General features: G+C 64.5%; 4 protein-coding genes across 25 annotated transcripts in view; 3 read left to right on the top strand and 1 right to left on the bottom strand.

The window, feature by feature from the left end:
• Window positions 1-54: 54 nt before the first annotated feature.
• On the top strand, window positions 55-3,519 carry C5H2orf81 (chromosome 5 C2orf81 homolog). Its single transcript, XM_074589088.1, has 4 exons — window positions 55-74; window positions 1,069-1,296; window positions 1,449-1,655; window positions 1,955-3,519. Exons 1-4 carry the CDS (start codon window positions 66-68, stop codon window positions 2,858-2,860), a joined length of 1,350 nt encoding a protein of 449 aa, XP_074445189.1. The 5' UTR covers window positions 55-65; the 3' UTR covers window positions 2,861-3,519.
• Window positions 3,520-5,167: 1,648 nt separating this feature from the next.
• On the top strand, window positions 5,168-8,681 carry LOC141743287 (retinol dehydrogenase 12-like). Its single transcript, XM_074587097.1, has 6 exons — window positions 5,168-5,362; window positions 6,613-6,852; window positions 6,989-7,078; window positions 7,150-7,338; window positions 7,913-8,019; window positions 8,131-8,681. The coding sequence occupies exons 1-6, from the start codon at window positions 5,206-5,208 to the stop codon at window positions 8,323-8,325; spliced, it is 978 nt and encodes a 325-aa protein (XP_074443198.1). The 5' UTR covers window positions 5,168-5,205; the 3' UTR covers window positions 8,326-8,681.
• Window positions 8,601-12,504, bottom strand: LOC141744141 (uncharacterized). Its single transcript, XM_074589474.1, has 6 exons — window positions 12,317-12,504; window positions 12,164-12,224; window positions 11,166-11,248; window positions 10,569-10,726; window positions 10,297-10,463; window positions 8,601-9,990 (listed from the first exon to the last, which is right to left on the bottom strand). Exons 1-6 carry the CDS (start codon window positions 12,502-12,504, stop codon window positions 8,689-8,691), a joined length of 1,959 nt encoding a protein of 652 aa, XP_074445575.1. The 3' UTR covers window positions 8,601-8,688.
• Window positions 12,505-12,608: 104 nt separating this feature from the next.
• Window positions 12,609-15,567, top strand: part of DCTN1 (dynactin subunit 1) — an 86,432-nt gene continuing 83,473 nt past the window's right edge. For 8 of the 22 annotated variants that reach the window (XM_074587065.1, XM_074587076.1, XM_074587068.1 and 5 more), the window contains exon 1: window positions 12,636-12,768. The gene's annotated coding sequence lies outside the window, so the exon portion shown is untranslated. Of the gene's footprint in view, window positions 12,769-15,567 lie in introns of all 22 variants that reach the window. The other 14 variants (XM_074587075.1, XM_074587066.1, XM_074587072.1 and 11 more) reach the window with 5 other exon arrangements.

Below are 15,567 nucleotides of genomic sequence, written 5' to 3' on the forward strand. Positions count from 1 at the left end.
CGCCGCGCCGGGGGCGGGGCCGGCGTTGCCGTGGAGACCGGGACGCCTCCCGCCCCGGCGCGGGGATGGCCGAGGTAGGGGGGCGGGTAGTATACGGCCGGGAGTGGGGGGTTTACGGCCGGGGGGAGCGAGGGGGCACCCCGGGACGGGCCGGGGAGCGGGGGAGCCGGGGGGGGTGGTTGTGAGGAGCTGGGGTGTACTGGGGTGTGGTGAGTTGGGGTGTGCTGGGGCATGCTGGGGTGTACCGGGGTGTGCTGGGTCATGCTGGCGTGTATTGGGGTGTCCTGGGGTGTATTGGGGTGTGCTGGGATGAGTTGGGGTACATTGGGGTGTGGTGGGGTGGGTTGAGATGAGTTGTGAGGAGCTGGGGTGTACTGGGGTGTGGTGAGTTGGGGTGTACTGGAGCATGCTGGGGTGTATTGGGGTGTGCTGGCATGAGCTGGGGTGTATTCGGGCATGCTGAGGTGTATTGGGGTGGATTGGAGTGTACTGGCGTATGTTGGGGTGTACTGGCGTATGCTGGGGTGTACTGGGATGAGCTGGGGTACATTGGGGTGTGCTGGGGGTGGATTAGGGTGATTTGGGCTGTACTGGGGTGTACTGGGGTGTGCTGGGCTATATTGGGGTATACTGGGAGGAGCTGGGGCACGCTGGGGCGTGCTGGGATGTGCAGGGGTATATTTGTGTGTGCTGGCTTGTATTTGGGCACGCTGGGGTGTATTGGGATGTACTGGGGTGTATCAGGGCATGCTGGGAATAGCTGAAGTACACGGGGGGTGCCATGGGTAGCACCGGGATGCCGTGTTAGAGATGCCCCCACCGTGGGATGGGACACGGAGGATCTCCCCGCTCCCCCCATACCCCGGTGTTGCTGCCAGTAGCCTGGGAAAGCAGAAACCTCTGGGGTCATGTGTGAGGGGGATCTTGTCTCTGGTCCCTCTCAAGCTGAGAGGGACCTCGGGCTATATCCATCCCAGTAACAGCATGGTCCTGGGGCCATTCTGGCGTTCCCCTGCCTCAGGCTGCAGGAGAAGCAGGAGCTTCAAGGGTTGTCACGTCTCCCTGCAGAAAATGACCCCCCGGGAGCGGGCGGCCACCTCCAAGTCACGCGGGGAGAGATCCCGGCCACCCACTGTCACCGCTGCCCGAGCCGACATTGTCCCTGGGCGCCTGCCTGAGGAGGAATGGCTCTCCCTGCTCAGGGCTGAGCAAAGTGACGAGGACGTTGGGGACATCCTCGCAGAGCTCTTGGGCCGTGTGATGGATGAGTGCTCCAAAGCCTATGCGGCTCAGCAGGTGAGCGCACCTAGACCCTGCTTTTGGGGGGGATCTGGGTGCCTGGGGTGATCGTGGGTCCCTTGCAGCTCTCGCTCCGTGGTGTGGAAGAGGGTGGAGGGCACAGAGTGTCGAGCGGGGCGGGGGGGACTCAGCCCTGTCTCTGTCTGCAGTGCGTGCCCTTCACCGTGGGCCAGGCGCGGGACGCCCTCCTGCAGATCGCCCAGTGGCGCTTCCTGGCACGGGACGAGGGGGAGTCAGACACCGAGGGAGATGGCTCCTGGCAGGAGGACGAGGAACCCGAGCCCTGCACTGCAGACTCCTGGGCGCAGGGCTCCGTTCCTGTCCTGTGTACCCGTCTGTCCCCATGCCCTGGAGAGGTGAGATGGCCCACAAAACCATGCCGTGGCCCCCAGGTGGCCGAGCTTTTCCCGTTGCCTGCATGTGAGACTGGGGCGAGTCAGCCTCATGGCGAAGGGTTGTGCTGTGGGATATCCACTGAGACCCTCGTCCCGGTGAGGGGGGGTCCTCTGGGTGCTGTTGCACAGCCCCTGGCAGGGCACAGCCTCCCCTGAACACCCCCTGAGGAGCCGGGGTGTCGCCCACACCAAGTCACCCCCATCAGGCACCTCGACACCCCCGGCCCACACCAGGTCCCCCTTTGTCCCCTCCTGGGCAGGTCTCCGGTGCACAGCCCCCACGCCAGCATGGAAGGCAGGACCCTCCAGCGACTGCCGAGCCTGGAGCTCCCCCCACGCAGCCCCTGTGTCCTGGCCAGGTCACCACCACCAGCACCGTCCTGCCTGTGCCAGGGCCATCCCGCCCGGAGCTGCTGCGGGACAAGGCGGTCATCGCTACCCAGCCCCCTGAGGGAAAACATCCCCAGGCCTGGCCCCCGCTACGTCGGCCAGCCCTGCTCTGCCCAGCCAGGCCACCGGCTCCCTGCCCACCCTGGGTCCCTGCTGAGCCCCTGGGTCAGCCGGAGCAGGGATCTCACGGGGACATGGAGGGGAGAGGCATGGTGGGGTCCAGCAGCCACAGGCCACCGCTGTTGCCTCCCTCCTGCACCAGCGTGGAAACAATTCAGCCAGGGAGGCCCTGGCGCAGTGTGGGGGTGAAGCAAGAGGGGACTGGCACCATCCTGGGGGTCCCCAGGCTGGGCCCCGGCCGCCGGCCTGAGCGCTGGATCAGGCCCCAGGTGGAGGTGCTGGACCCAGGTGCAGAGGCCAAGCCACCGGCGTGTTCCCGGGGTGCCCGCTGGCACAGCCGGGGACAGGAGCCGGGCAACTCACCGCTGTCCCAGGGGCTGGCTGCTGCAGGGGGGCGACGGCTCCAGCCGTGCCCCCCAGGGTCCCCACAGCCCCGCAGCTCCCTGCCCCGGCAGCTCGGCTCCTTGCTGGACTCTGCTCAGCTGGCCCCCGGCGTGACCATCAGATGGGGCGGCAGCGTGAAGCGTGGGCTCTGCATCCCTGTCCATGGCGAGGAGGAGGAGGAGGAGGAGACGGGGTATCTGAGACCCATCTGCCCCACCGTGCCCTTCCCGGCCATTGCATCCAGGGAGGTCACGGGTGATGGCGAGCATTGAAAGCAGCACACCCGCACACAGCCCCAGCACCCCTGGGGTGCCAGCCCCCCCCCCGGTCCCTTCCCGGGCAGTCCTGCCTGGGTCCCTGCCATGTCCCACACATTTCCCACAACTGTCCCCACTGCTCATGGCAGCTCCAGCACGACAGCATAGCCGGGCTGTGTCCTCTGGGCTCCCGATGTGCCATGTCCCTGCTCCGCAGGGCAGCCACCACCCTGGGCAGGAGCCGCGGCACTGCGGGAGGCTGGTGGTGCCCTGTGGGCTTCCTCCCCCTTGCACTCCGGTGAGCAGACCCGCCTGTTTGGCCCCTGATCCCAGAGCTCCTCTGTTGGGAAACTGGCTCCAGCAGCTCCGTGGCTGGGTGCCCGGCTGGGTGCTGCCCTTGCTCTGCAGCTCAGCGCAGCCTCTGGATGCCCGAGCTCCTGGAGGAACCCCCTGACCTGGGTGGGCTCCCTGCTCATGGCTTTCGGCATGTTTCCGCCTGACCTTGCATCCCCACGAGTTACGGCAGCCAGGGCCAGGTCCGGCGCAGGGCAGGGCACCGATGCGGCGCCACAGGGCAGTGCAGGCTCCTCGGCTTCTCCGTGAGGCCGGGAGCTCGGTGCCCTTTGCAAGCTCTGCTAGTGAAAAGAGAAGTAAAATAAAGAAGTTTCTGTCACTCAGCTCTCGTCCCCTGCCGAAGACCAGCCCTGTGGTTGTCGCACCACCAAGCTGGTGAGTTCCTGCACCAGAATGTGGGGCTGGGAGCAAAGTCCGCAGCAGCCCACGGAGCCACCATCCCTGCCACTGCCCAGTGCTGCCCACGGGGACGTACTGGAGTGGCTGAAGGGCCGCTGCTTCCTCATCCTTCACAGATCCCTGCTGCTGATGGAGAGGAGGTGAGGAAGAAACGGTCGCCAGCAAGACAGGAAGGAAAACTCAGGGAAGCCAGGGCACCCTGTGCCTTGGGGCTGCCCACCGCCTGGGCAGGGGACACCCAGGGTGGTCACATGCCACACCACAGCCTGCAGGACATTTTTCAGCGTGTAACCACACGCAGCTGCGTACCCTGCAGCTCATTTGCCACCAAACAAGAAATGAAAGGGATTTAGCGGGGTGAAATACCTGTGTGTGGCTTTAACGCATGAGCTCTCCCTGGGGTTTTGCCACCGTCCTGTGTCCCCGGGGCTGCGCTGCTGGCCCAGGTCCCTGCCCTCGGAGGCGCGGCCACCTCCAAGCCACTCTGCCTGTGCGGAGCAGCCTGGCTGCCTCCCTGGCAGGTGGCCCCAACTCTGCTCCCTGCACCCAAAGCCACCAGGGCTGGCAGGGCTGAGCCACCAGAGAGCTGTTCGCCAGCTCCAGCAGTGCTCTGGCTGTGCAAGCCCCCCATTTTTTTTTTCTATAAAGAACCCATTTTTGGCTGTGGCGATGCTCAGGGACAGCTGAGCTTGGGGACGGCTCAGCCGGGGCAGGAGCCAGGGAAACACTGGAGGATTTTGAGGCTACGCGGCCAGGGAATGGCAGCAGCTTAGAATCATAGAATGATTTAGGTTAGAAAAGGCCCTTCAGATCATCAACTCCAACCATCGCTTGGGGCCAGTGCTGCCCATCCAGCGCCAGAGGCTCAGAGGCTGCAGGAGCACTGGAAAAGCTGGTCCCATTCCTGGGTTGAGCTACTAAAATCCCCAGAAGGGGCTGACCGGGAGCATGTCTGGGGAAGGGCCATCCATACCTGCTGCCAGCCCAGTCGGGAGGATGGAGACCTTGAGTCAGGGCTGCTCCGGTGGGACAGTGTGTGCAGGGGTCTGCCTGGACACCCACCCCACTGTGTGGCCACCCCCAGGCTGCAACCTCCATCTCCCCATGTGCTCTGGGTGCAGCTTGGCACCCCGGGGCCCCTCGATGGTGCCCCCCCCCCGCCTTGGCAAACCCCTCCAGCAGGTCACTTCTCCTGCAGAGCCATGTCTCCAGCCCTGGCTCGTGGCCGAGTGTCCCCATGCAGCAGGACAGGGACCTTGGGTCTGCCTAGTGGACATTGCCCCTTCTGCAGCAGCTGGCCTTGGGGCTGGTGGGGGCCACCCCAGCCAGCGTGGGCAAGCAGCCCCGGGTTGGCACAAGGGAGGCAGAGCTCAGCCTCCTGCCTGCTCTGTCCCTCCTGAGGTACGAGCCCGGTGAACCACTTTCCTGCTGGCTGTCCCTCCGCTCCCGGAGGGTTGGGGGGCAGGAGGGAACCGTGGGGGGCAGGAGGGGACCGTGCCATGCCAGGGCTGCCGGGCTGGGTGAAGGTCCTTGGCTGACCTCCAGCCCCATCTGGACTCTGTCCCCCAGACACACCCAGTGCCCCAGCCGGACCCCGCGCCCCAGCCATGGAGCTGCCGAGCGTCTGCAGCCACCCGTGCTGGTTCCTGCTCACGCTGCTCCTGGGGCTGCTCCTCTGGGCCAAGAGGAGACGCACCTGGGACCCTCGCAAGTGTCCCACTGACCTGACTGGCAAGACGGTGATTGTCACCGGAGCCAACAGTGGTGAGCGGGGACTGGTGGCACGGGCTGCTGGGGTCGGGGTGGGGCTGGGGGATGTGTGTGAAGGACCATGGTGCCGGGGAGATGCAGAACACGGGTGCCAGGCTGTGGGTCCTGCCTGGACATGGGACCCAGCCACTCTCCTTTTGTGCTGGAGCAGGTGGTAGATCCCTGCTTCCCAGGCATGGAGAAGGGGTCGGGGGCATGTGTGTGGGTGACGGTATGATGGCATGGTGCTGTGGGGCAGCCCACAGGGAATGCGGGTCCCCCTTCTCCATCTGCCGGACCACAGCCCCTGTGTTAGTGGTGCAAATGGCTGCAGGAGTGGCTGGTGGCCGGTCCCTGGGCGTGTACGATGCGCTTCCAGTACCCGGTGCCCACAGCACGCTTTCACCGGGTGCCCTCCGACATCCTCTGCACCCTGCTGACCGCCAGCCGCTGCACTGCATGCCCAGGAGCCGGCTCCCGGCAAGCCACATCGGCCGGCATCCTCTACCCACGAGCAGCTCTGCCTCGCTGGGCTCTCAGCAGCCCCATGCCTGCAGCCCCAGCCCAGCCTCTGCGGCTGGACTCTGCCCTGGCTGGATTAATGGCTGACAGCCCAGGCCACCGCGCTGCCAGCCACCCGGGGCACCACACTGTGCCGGAGACGGAGCTGCGCGCTGGGGACGGGGTCGCTGCTCCCACCTGTATCCCGCTGCAAAGCACGGGATTGGGGCTGGCACAGCCGGGGGCAGTGGGACACATGCAGCTAGGGGTGCAGCAGGGTCCGTGTGTCAGGGCTGGGGTGTCCCCTTTTGTGCCCAGGGACAGGATGTCCCCACCTGGTGCCTGTCTTTTCCCACCATGTGGGAGCACTGATGTGGAGCGGTGCTGGCACAGCGGATCCGGGTGGGTTCGGTGGCCGTGGCAGCCATCCCGCCCATGTGGCCTGGGTTAAGCCACCGACTGAGCTACAGTGACGTGCCACTGCCAGCTCCTTCCCGCACCGCCGCAGTGGCTGTCCTGCCTTGTCCCCATCTTCACCCCCACATTGCCTGGCCCCGGGGTACCTGCCCCACTCTGTCCCCTGCTGACACCCCCTGCTCCAGCGCTGGGCTCCTTGCAGTGACTGAGCTGCCCGGGATGGGGTCCCCCTCCATCACCTTGCCCTGTTCCCAGAGCTGCCCGGACCCTGAGGACGGGAGCATGGACCCCCAGGGACCCCTCACTGTTGGGACCCGTCAGGTACCAGCCCACTCTGTGTGCTGCAGGGATTGGCAAGTGTGTGGCCCTGGACCTGGCCCGCAGGAATGCTCGCACCATCCTGGCATGTCGTAACCGTGAGCGGGGCCAGGTGGCAGTGGAGGAGATCCGTGCGGCCACCGGCAACCCCGCGGTGCTGCTGCGGCTGCTGGACACCAGCTCACTGGCCTCTGTGCGTGCCTTCGCCCAGGCCGTGCTGCGGGAGGAGAAGCGGCTGGACGTGCTGGTGAACAACGCCGGCCTCACCGGTATGCACCGGGGTCAGGGTCAGGCATCTGCCGCTCTCGTCCTTGCCCCGGTCGGGGTCAACCTCCCTGTCCCGCTGTGGTGGACGATGCCTGCCCTGCTCCTGGCCCCACGGTGCCTTGTGCTCCCCTCTTCCAGGGCTGCCCTTCACCATCACACCGGAGGGGCTGGAGAAGACCTTTGCCACCAACTACCTGGGCCCGTTCCTGCTCACCAACCTGCTGCTGGGTGAGCGCCAGGGCTCACGGGGCTGGGGGGGTCCAAGGGACCTTTCCCCTCTCACCCTCTGCTCCATGCAGATCTCCTGAAGGCATCGGCGCCCGCCCGCATCGTCAACGTCTCGTCCTTCCGGCACAGCGCGGGCACCGCTGATGGCCGCTACCTCACCGGGCAGGAGCGGCTCAGAGGCTTCGATGCCACCTACAACAGCACCAAGCTGATGAACGTCCTCTTCACCGCCGAGCTGGCGCGGCGCCTGCAGGGCACAGGTGGGTGCCTTGCCGTGCTGAGATGCGCTTTGCCATGCCGTGCTGTGCCAAGAGGTGCCACACCATGCCTGGCTGTTCTGTGCCATGCATGGCCATACCATGTCTTGCTGTGCTGAGCCGTGCTGTGCCATGCCACATGGTGCTGTGCCATGCCACGCCATGCGATGCTATGCCACGCCATGCGATGCTGTGCCATGCCATTCAACACCCAGCTGTACCCTGCTGAGCCATGCCGTACTACGCCACGTGGCTCTCAGGGATGATTGCACGCTGGTGACATCGGCCTGTCCCAACCACCCCACGCTGCTTTACCCTGGTAAAAACTCCTCGGGACCACCCCATGGGTGGGAGAGCCCTGGCCAGGGAAGGCTGCATCCCTTGGAGTGGCTCTGGTGCCAAGAGCAGGCTCCGAGGCCAGGCTTGGGGCTGCTCCTGCTGCTCCAGGTGGAATGGCAACCAGGGATTTGGGCCCTGGAGGCAGGGACTGGGGCAGGAGCAGGGCCCTGCCCATGCTGGGGTCCCTGCAGCCTCCAGCCCCATCTCCCGGCGCGGTGCTGATGGTGTGGCTTGGCAGGGGTGATCGCCAACACCCTGAGCCCCGGCGTGGTGAGCACCAGCATCATGCGCCACTTCAGCTGGGCTGTCCGGATGCTCTTCAAACTCATCCGCCCCTTCATAAAGGTGAGCGGGGGCAGGTGACGGGGCCCGATCCTGCACGGACCCCTGCCCCACGACCCCAGAGGTGGCGGGGTGGGTGGCTGGGCCCCCTCCTCACCCCTCTTTGCCCGGCAGTCGGCAGAGCAGGGGGCCGTCAGCACAATTTACTGCGCCGTCTCAGAAGAGGTCTCAGGCATCACGGGCAAGTACTTTGACAGCAACTGTGGGCTGGCGTTACCCTCCATGGCCGCCCGCGACGCCGGCCTCGCTCGCAAGCTCTGGGAGGAGTCGGAGCGGCTGACGGGGCTCACTGATGGTCCCCGGCACTGAGCCAGCAGCAGCTCTGCGTGGGGACATGGCAGCAGCTATGCCACGTGGCGCTTGCAGCCACCATGTTGATGTCCCCATGGCTTCCCGGGACACATAGACAGATGCTGTCAGCGGGATGCCAGGGTGGGCGCCATGCTGGCGGCAGCCAGTGCCGGGAGCTGCGCCAACCCCAGCAGTGCCAGCACCCCAAAGCGCAGCAGAGGGGCATCACCCTACATGTGCCAGCCCCTGCAGCCCCTTCCAAAAGGGGAGAGTGGCCACAGGGCCCAGCCATGCTGGGACAGCTGGCGTGCTGGGGCATAGACGGTGCCACTGCCCATGATGTAACTCCTTTATTAAAGAGCCTTGTACAACCAGTGCCGGCTACTCCCAGGTGATGTCCAGGTCCAGCCGCTGCTTCCGCACAGCCTGCAGGAAGCCGTCATAGTCCCGCCGGTGGATGTCCCGGCAGTGGGACAGATCCAGGCGGCACAGGCAGCTGTCAGAGGCCAGCAGCAGCCGCACGGTGCGGCTGGACACCCAGCTCTCGGCCAGCGAGAGCTCCTGCAGCTCCAGCAGGGGCGGCCCCGGTGCCGCCAGCACCGTCTCGAACACCGAGTCCAATGGGAAGGGGACGCTGAGCAGGCGGAGGGTCCGCAGGCGTGGGGCATGGCACAGCAGCGAGGCCAGCGTGGCACGCAGCCCCAGCCCGTGCCGGGCCAGGAAGGTGCCCGTGGTGCTGGCCAGGGTCAGGGAGAAGCTCTGGAGCTGGGGGAGGCTGCGGGGCAGCAGGTTGGTGTCCCAGTGGGACGGCTCGTCCGGGATCTCCCCATCGGGGTCAGTGTCTGTCGGGGGGTGCAGCTCAGCGCTGAAGGCCTGAAGGTTGGGGCAGCTGGCGAGCAGGGCAGCCAGGGAGAGCTCGTCCTGGCAGCAGAAGCCATGCAGGGCCAGGGTCTGCAAGCGGGGGCCTAGGCTCTGTGCCAGCGGCAACACCTCCGCCAGCACCCGGCCCTGCCACCCGGCACAGCCCAGGGTCAGCCGGGCCAGGTGGCCCCAGCACAGCAGCTCCCAGCCACCTGCTGGACCTGGGTTGTCCCCGAGCCATACGCAGGCCTCCTCGACCTGGGGACAGATGGCGTGGATGGTGGCCAGGGCAGGCTCCTCCACCTCCTCCACCCGCCGCAGGGGCAGGGTGAGCTGGGGACCCCCCAGGGCAGCCCCCCGCCCCCGTGCCAGCTCCTCTAGCGAGGGGAAGCCCTCGGCGTCCCCTGTGCTGTGCAGCTGCCACCCGTGGAGGAGGTGGAGGGCGTCCGGCACAGCACTGTGGGCCAGGAATTCCAGGCGCGGCAGGGCCAGCAGCAAGAAGGCCAGTGCTGCCACCATGCCACTGTCTCCCGAAGGCTCCAGACCACGGGCCAGCAGGATGCGGAGCATGGGGCAGCACAGGGACTGTGCCAGTGGGTCATAGGCCAGGTACCACAGGGCACGCGGGGACACCTTCTTGCAGTGGGACACGTCCAGCTCCTGCAGGCGCCGGCAGCAGGAGCCCACGGCCGACAGCACCTGGACGTTGGCCTGTGTCTCCGCCAGCCCCAGCCGGCTCAGCTGCGGCAGCCCCTCCGCCAGGTCCACCAGCACATCCACCGACAGCCGGCTGCAGCCGTGCAGGTCCAGGGAGCTCAGGTTCTGCCATCAGTACATGGAGCCACCTCAGCAGGGGGGGGTGGAGGGGACACTGATGCCCCTCTGCCCCCCCTGCACCCACCCATGGAGGGTGGGCATCCCCTGCCCCCCTTACCCCAGCCCCACGGAGGTTGGGCATCCCCTTTTCTGCTCTCCCAGTCCCATGGAGGGTGGGCATCCCCGTTCCTGCTCACCCAGCCCCGTGGAGGGTGGGCATGACCTGCCCCGCTTCTCAACCCCATGGAGAGGGGGTATCCCTGTTCCTGCTCACCCAGCCCCACGGAGGGTGGGCATCCTCAGCCTGCTGACCTTGCAGCGCAGGGTGACGAGCTGGCCGATGGCGTTGCTGGCGAGGCTGGGGCAGGGCTGCAGGCTCAGCTCCCGCAGGTGAGGCAGCAGGAGCAGGTGCAGCGCTGCCCGCGTCAGGCGCCGGCTCTCGCCCAGCAGCCGGATCAGGTCCTGCACCAAGCTGCCGGCTGTGGGGGGACCACCGTTACAGGGGTCAGCGAGACAGTCCCGGCACCGCTCGCCCATCCTCCTCTTTGCCCGCACAGAGCGGGTCCCCGCACCCCACGTCTCACCCAGGTCATTAAAGGGGCCCATGACGAAGCGGAACTGGTACTCGTCCAGGTAGTTCTCGCTGTAGTCCTTCACCCAGATGCTCTGCATGTGCCGGGCAAGACTCTGCAGGCAGAGGCTGCCCAGCGCTGGCACCTCCTTCCTCCTGGGCATCTGGCTGCTGCGGGGGAAAGGGATGATTGGGCACGGTCGGAGCTGCCCACGGGCCCCAGCAGGCACCGTGACTTCTCAGGGCCCAACTTTATTTTGGGTGCACTTTAACCATTTCTACAAAATTGGTTAAGAAAGTCCTGCCTCAGTGCGCGTGGCCTCACCCAGCCCGGCTGCACTGCGGCACGGCCCATGGCTGGGCGTCTGCTCTGCCCAGGGCTTGTCTGGGGTCAGCGAGCTGCATGCTGCTGGTTTCGGTTTTGTTTGGCTTTGTGCACCGGCACGGTGATTTCCCTCCGGCGGGAAATCCCACTGCGACCAGAGAGGACTAACCGGCACGGTTCCCTGTGGCACAGCATACCCCGAACCCGGCGGCAGAGCAGAGGAGGGAGCACGACAAACAAACTACCATAGCAGCCCCTCGCCAACAGGGACACTTCAAACCTCACCACCTCCTGGCAGGCAGCTCGGGCACCAGCAGCCGGCCGTGGCAGCACCAAGGATGAGGACGAGAGAGCACAGTGCTGGGAAGCTGGGGAGAAGTGTTAATCATGGTGTTAATTGGGGCTGGCAACACTTAGGTAATTGCACTGTGTTAGTGTCCCTGCAATTAGGCAAGAAATGAGGGGCTGCATCTCAATGAGGTGACTAAAGCATCAGACAGACTAACACTGAATCCCAGTTCCTGGTTCCGTAAACTCAGGAAACACCCCAGTGCAGCCAGCAGGGCTGCTGGGGAGGGGTTAATTGGGATGGGGAAGGCTTCAGAAATCCCAGCAACTGGAGAAAGGCAAACATCAGCCCTGCCTCCAAGGGGGCCAGGGACTGTGGGCAGGTCAGACCCTGGGGTCTGGGAAAAGACCCTCCTGGAAGCCGCCTCTGGGCACACGGTGGGTGAAAACGTGGCAGCCGTCACGGATGGACCACGGGCAAACTGTGCCCCTCCAGCCGGGTGGACGGATGAGATAAGCAATGTGGGGATGGGACGTGGACTTCAGCAGGGCCCTGGACACAGCCTCCTGGCTGGCAAACCGAGCCAGCTTCGTGGGCAACTGGGGGTGGAAAACTGGCCGCGCTGGAGGGTTCAGCGTTGCAACCAGCGGGACACAGGCCGTCACCGCAGGGATCGATACCGGGGCCGGTCGCCGCCAGCCCAACGCCCGTTCCAGGCGGCGGCGTGGCTCTGCCCGGCGGCACAGACCCCCGAGACCCTGCCACACCACGGGGGTCGCCTACTCCCGGCCTGCCCCCCCCCCCCCCCGCGGTGGGGACGGGGAGCCGCTCCCGGCCCCGCGCTGCCCTAAGGACCGGGGCTGGGCCCCGACCCACCGGAAGGCCGGGGGGGAGGCGGGGCGGGGTGGGGGGAGCGGCGTTTCTGTGGCAACGGGCCCAGGCCGCTCCCGGGACCTGCTCCCCGCCATGTCGGTGGGGTCCGGGCAGCACTTACCGACGGCTCCACGTCCCGTCCCGCTTCTTCCTCCTCGTTCTCCCACCCGGCCCAGCCCCACCTCCCCGGCGGGCGGGACCCGGCTCCACCGTTATAGGCGCCGGCGGCCTCCGCCCTGCCGTGCCCTATGCTACCGGGAACAAGGCGCCCTACCCCTCCTCTGGGCCGCCCCGCTCGCTGCGGCCCGGCCCGGCCCGGTCCGGTCCCGCCCGCCGCCGGGCAGAGCCGCTCCGCCGCCCGTCGGGGGCCCGGCCTGGCCCGCCGCCCTCTTGTCCTTTCTCCCCCGCCATAGCGTGCTCTCCCGCCCGCACCCGGCCGGCTTCACTCCCCTCATTACGCATGCGCGCCCCCCGGAAGCCCCTTCCGCCCTTCTGACCCCTGAGGGCTGCCCCATGTCATGCCTGACGCCAAGCTCGGCCGGCGGCGTGGCCGGGCGGTGCGGCGGCGCGGAGGGCAGCCCGAAGGGGCCTAGCGGGGGGGCCTCGCTGGCGGGCGGGGGCCGCTGGCTTCCGAGAGCGGGATCCGGTGAGCGGCGCTGGGGAGCGGTCGGGCGGCAGGTACCGGGCGCGGCCTTGGCCGGGCGGGGAGGGGATTCCCCCCCCAGGGTATGTTGGGATGGGAGGCGGGGGGCGTTGTGTCGTGTCGGCGCTGGGGTGCGGAGCGTCCGCCCCTCGGTGCTCGGGTGGCGGCGGGGGGAGGGGGGGGCGGCGGCGGCCACCTTCTCCCCCCATGGGAGGTGTGTGCTTGGGAGGGGAGGCATTCCCTCCTGTGGGCTGGGGCCTCGGCGTTGGGGTGGGGGCGCTCCCCCCAGTGGAGCGGAGGTCGAAGGTCGGTGCCGAGGGACCCCAACCCCCGTGGGGTGTCTGTCGGGGGGAGGGGGGAGGCAACGGTGGGGGACCGCAACGCCCGTGGGATGTCTTTGGGGAGGGGGAGGCAGTAATGGGGGACCCCAAACCCCATGGGGTGTCTTTGGAGGGGCAGAGGCAGTGCTGGGGGACACCAACCCCCATGGGGGGTCAATGATGGGTGGGAGCAGTTGCAGGTGCAGAACAGGGTTTGGTCCAGGGTCTGTGGTTCCCCCCCGTGGGAGCTCGAGGTTCCCTGCCCCCCCCCCCCCCCCCCAGCAGTTTCGTGACAGACTGCTGTGGGATGAGGGAATCTGCACTGTAGGAAAAAAACAACGCAGTCGCTCTGCCTGTGGAAACTCCCCTGCTAGTGCAGTAAAGATAGAACTCCTTTTGCAGTCGTAATCCTTAACGTTCACTTTAAATGTTTGCAGAAGCAGGGAGCGGTTCTGTAGGGAGAGGGAACTCCCGTCCTGGTGGGCGCTGAGCCCCCCCACCTTGGGGTCCCTGCTGCCAGCACCGTGTTCGCACAGGTGGTGCGGGGCTCGCAGTGGCGCTGCCTCTGCTCTCGCTGCAGGCAGTGCCTGTGCTGCAAACAGAATCTGTGTCCCCCTCCTCTGCTCTGGAGGCCCCCAGCCCCCTTGGCGGGGCTGCAACACAGGTGGGGAATGCTGAGCAGTCATTTCTTGTGGCACAAGCATCTACGGCCGTGACAGCATTACCCAGCTCTGGGGGGGGCTGGTCATTTGGAAGAAGGAAACCTTTGCAGGTAGTGGTAGCGGTTGCCTTGAGACCAGTAACTAATACATGAGCCCTCTGTAGAAAGAAAGATTCTGTTTTATGCAGATATTTCCAGCAGCAATTGTGAAAACAGATGAGAGCAGGTCCGAGAGACCAGCGTGCCTTGAGGAATGTTACAGAAGCAGAGCTGTCTGTGTTCAGAGACACTCACATTAAACTCTTTTTTTTTTTTTAGAAAAAAAGCAGTAAGTGTTGTCTTTCACTTTAATCAGCTGTTGTCTGTAGCTGCAGTTTTTTGGATTTGTTTCCAGTGTAATTCACCTTTTTCCTCAGTGTGGTGCTGGAAACCTTCAGTCCATCTGAGAAATGGTGGCTGGCTTTCTTGCGTGGGGTGTGGCAGAACAGTTCCATGACAGAGTCCTATGGGATGAGGGAATCTGCACCGTAGGAAAATAATAATGCACTCTGCCTGTGGAAACTCCTCTGCTAGTATGATAAAGATAGAACTTGTTCTGCAGTTGTAACCCTTAATGTTAACTTTAAATGTTTGCTGAGCTGTAGGTTCTTATTTGTGAAACAGGAGAAAATCTTGTTTCCGAGCAGAGCATAATTTCCAACTCTTCCCAGTAGTGTGTACCACGCACAGAGCTGTTCTGATCTGTGAAGGTTTCTGTGCTGGGGAACGAGAAATTCGTACAGAAAACCTGCATCTTCCCCATCCGGATGAAATTTTGGTTCTAAATTTAAGATTGAGGCAAAACGTTGTTAGAAATGAAGAGAAGATTTAAGAAATAGCATTTAGGAAGGACCGTGAGTTGCACAAGCCGAAGGGGTTAGCTATTGGATTGGAATAATTTGGATTTGGAGGAGGGGCAGGAACGACTCAGCGTTTGGATAATTGATAAATGGACTAATTAGCCTGTGTGCGTTATGGCTGTTTAGTGACCAAGAAGGAAAGCAGATTTGTTATGGCCAAATATTTTTTTTTCCATATAGTCTAGTAAAGATACAGTATAGCTGTTCTAGCTAAGAATTCTGCCTGTTGGGTGCATGAGAGTACAAACTGGAACCCTCATTAGTCAGCAGAATATTTGAATAATTGACTGATCAAATTAAGACTGGGCCACGTCCCTCAGTTTGTGGTCCACGAGGTTGTAGGGTGCGCGTCAAAAGCTGCGTGTCTGCCCACGTATAACACTGATAGTTAGCATTGCTGTGTTTAATCAGTGTCTTGAACTTTTCTGAAGGAATTAATTTTCTCCTCTGCAATGCGAGGGGCACAAGCCCCGTGTTTGAACCGTGTCACGGAGCATCCCTTGCTCTCAGCTGTGGTGGTACTGCCTGGCTCCGTGCCGCTGGCACTGCCACTGTGTCACCCCACGTCTGCGGTGGCCTTGTGCTGGGGAGGTGGAAGGGCCAGTCCCGTGCCCTGGCAGTGCAGAGAGGTGAATTTGTAAAGGGAGAGAGCTGTGTCTTTGCTCCAGGGGCAAAGCCATGCTCCAAGAGGGTGCGAACCCTTGGGAGAGGAGGCTGGCCCCAGCGCTGCCGTGTTCCCCTCCCAGAGACGCCAGCATAATCCCTCTTCCCCACTCACCAGCGCCGCTCTCCCCTCTGCCAGCCTTCCCCAGAGGAGTTTCCCAAAACATTTGCCCGGTGTGTGTGAGCTGAGCGCCTGCACCAGGCTTTCCTTGTTAAATGGGTCTTTTACTGCGTTGAGGCAGTAAGTTTTGGGTGAGAGTGGAGAAACAGGGTGGTGACGTGCTGCTGTCCTGTTGTGGCTGAGCTATCGGGGGGCTGTCTTCTCCAGCTGCACCCAGC

The sequence above is a fragment of the Larus michahellis genome, chromosome 5, assembly GCF_964199755.1.
Source record: "Larus michahellis chromosome 5, bLarMic1.1, whole genome shotgun sequence".
NCBI lineage: Eukaryota > Metazoa > Chordata > Aves > Charadriiformes > Laridae > Larus > Larus michahellis.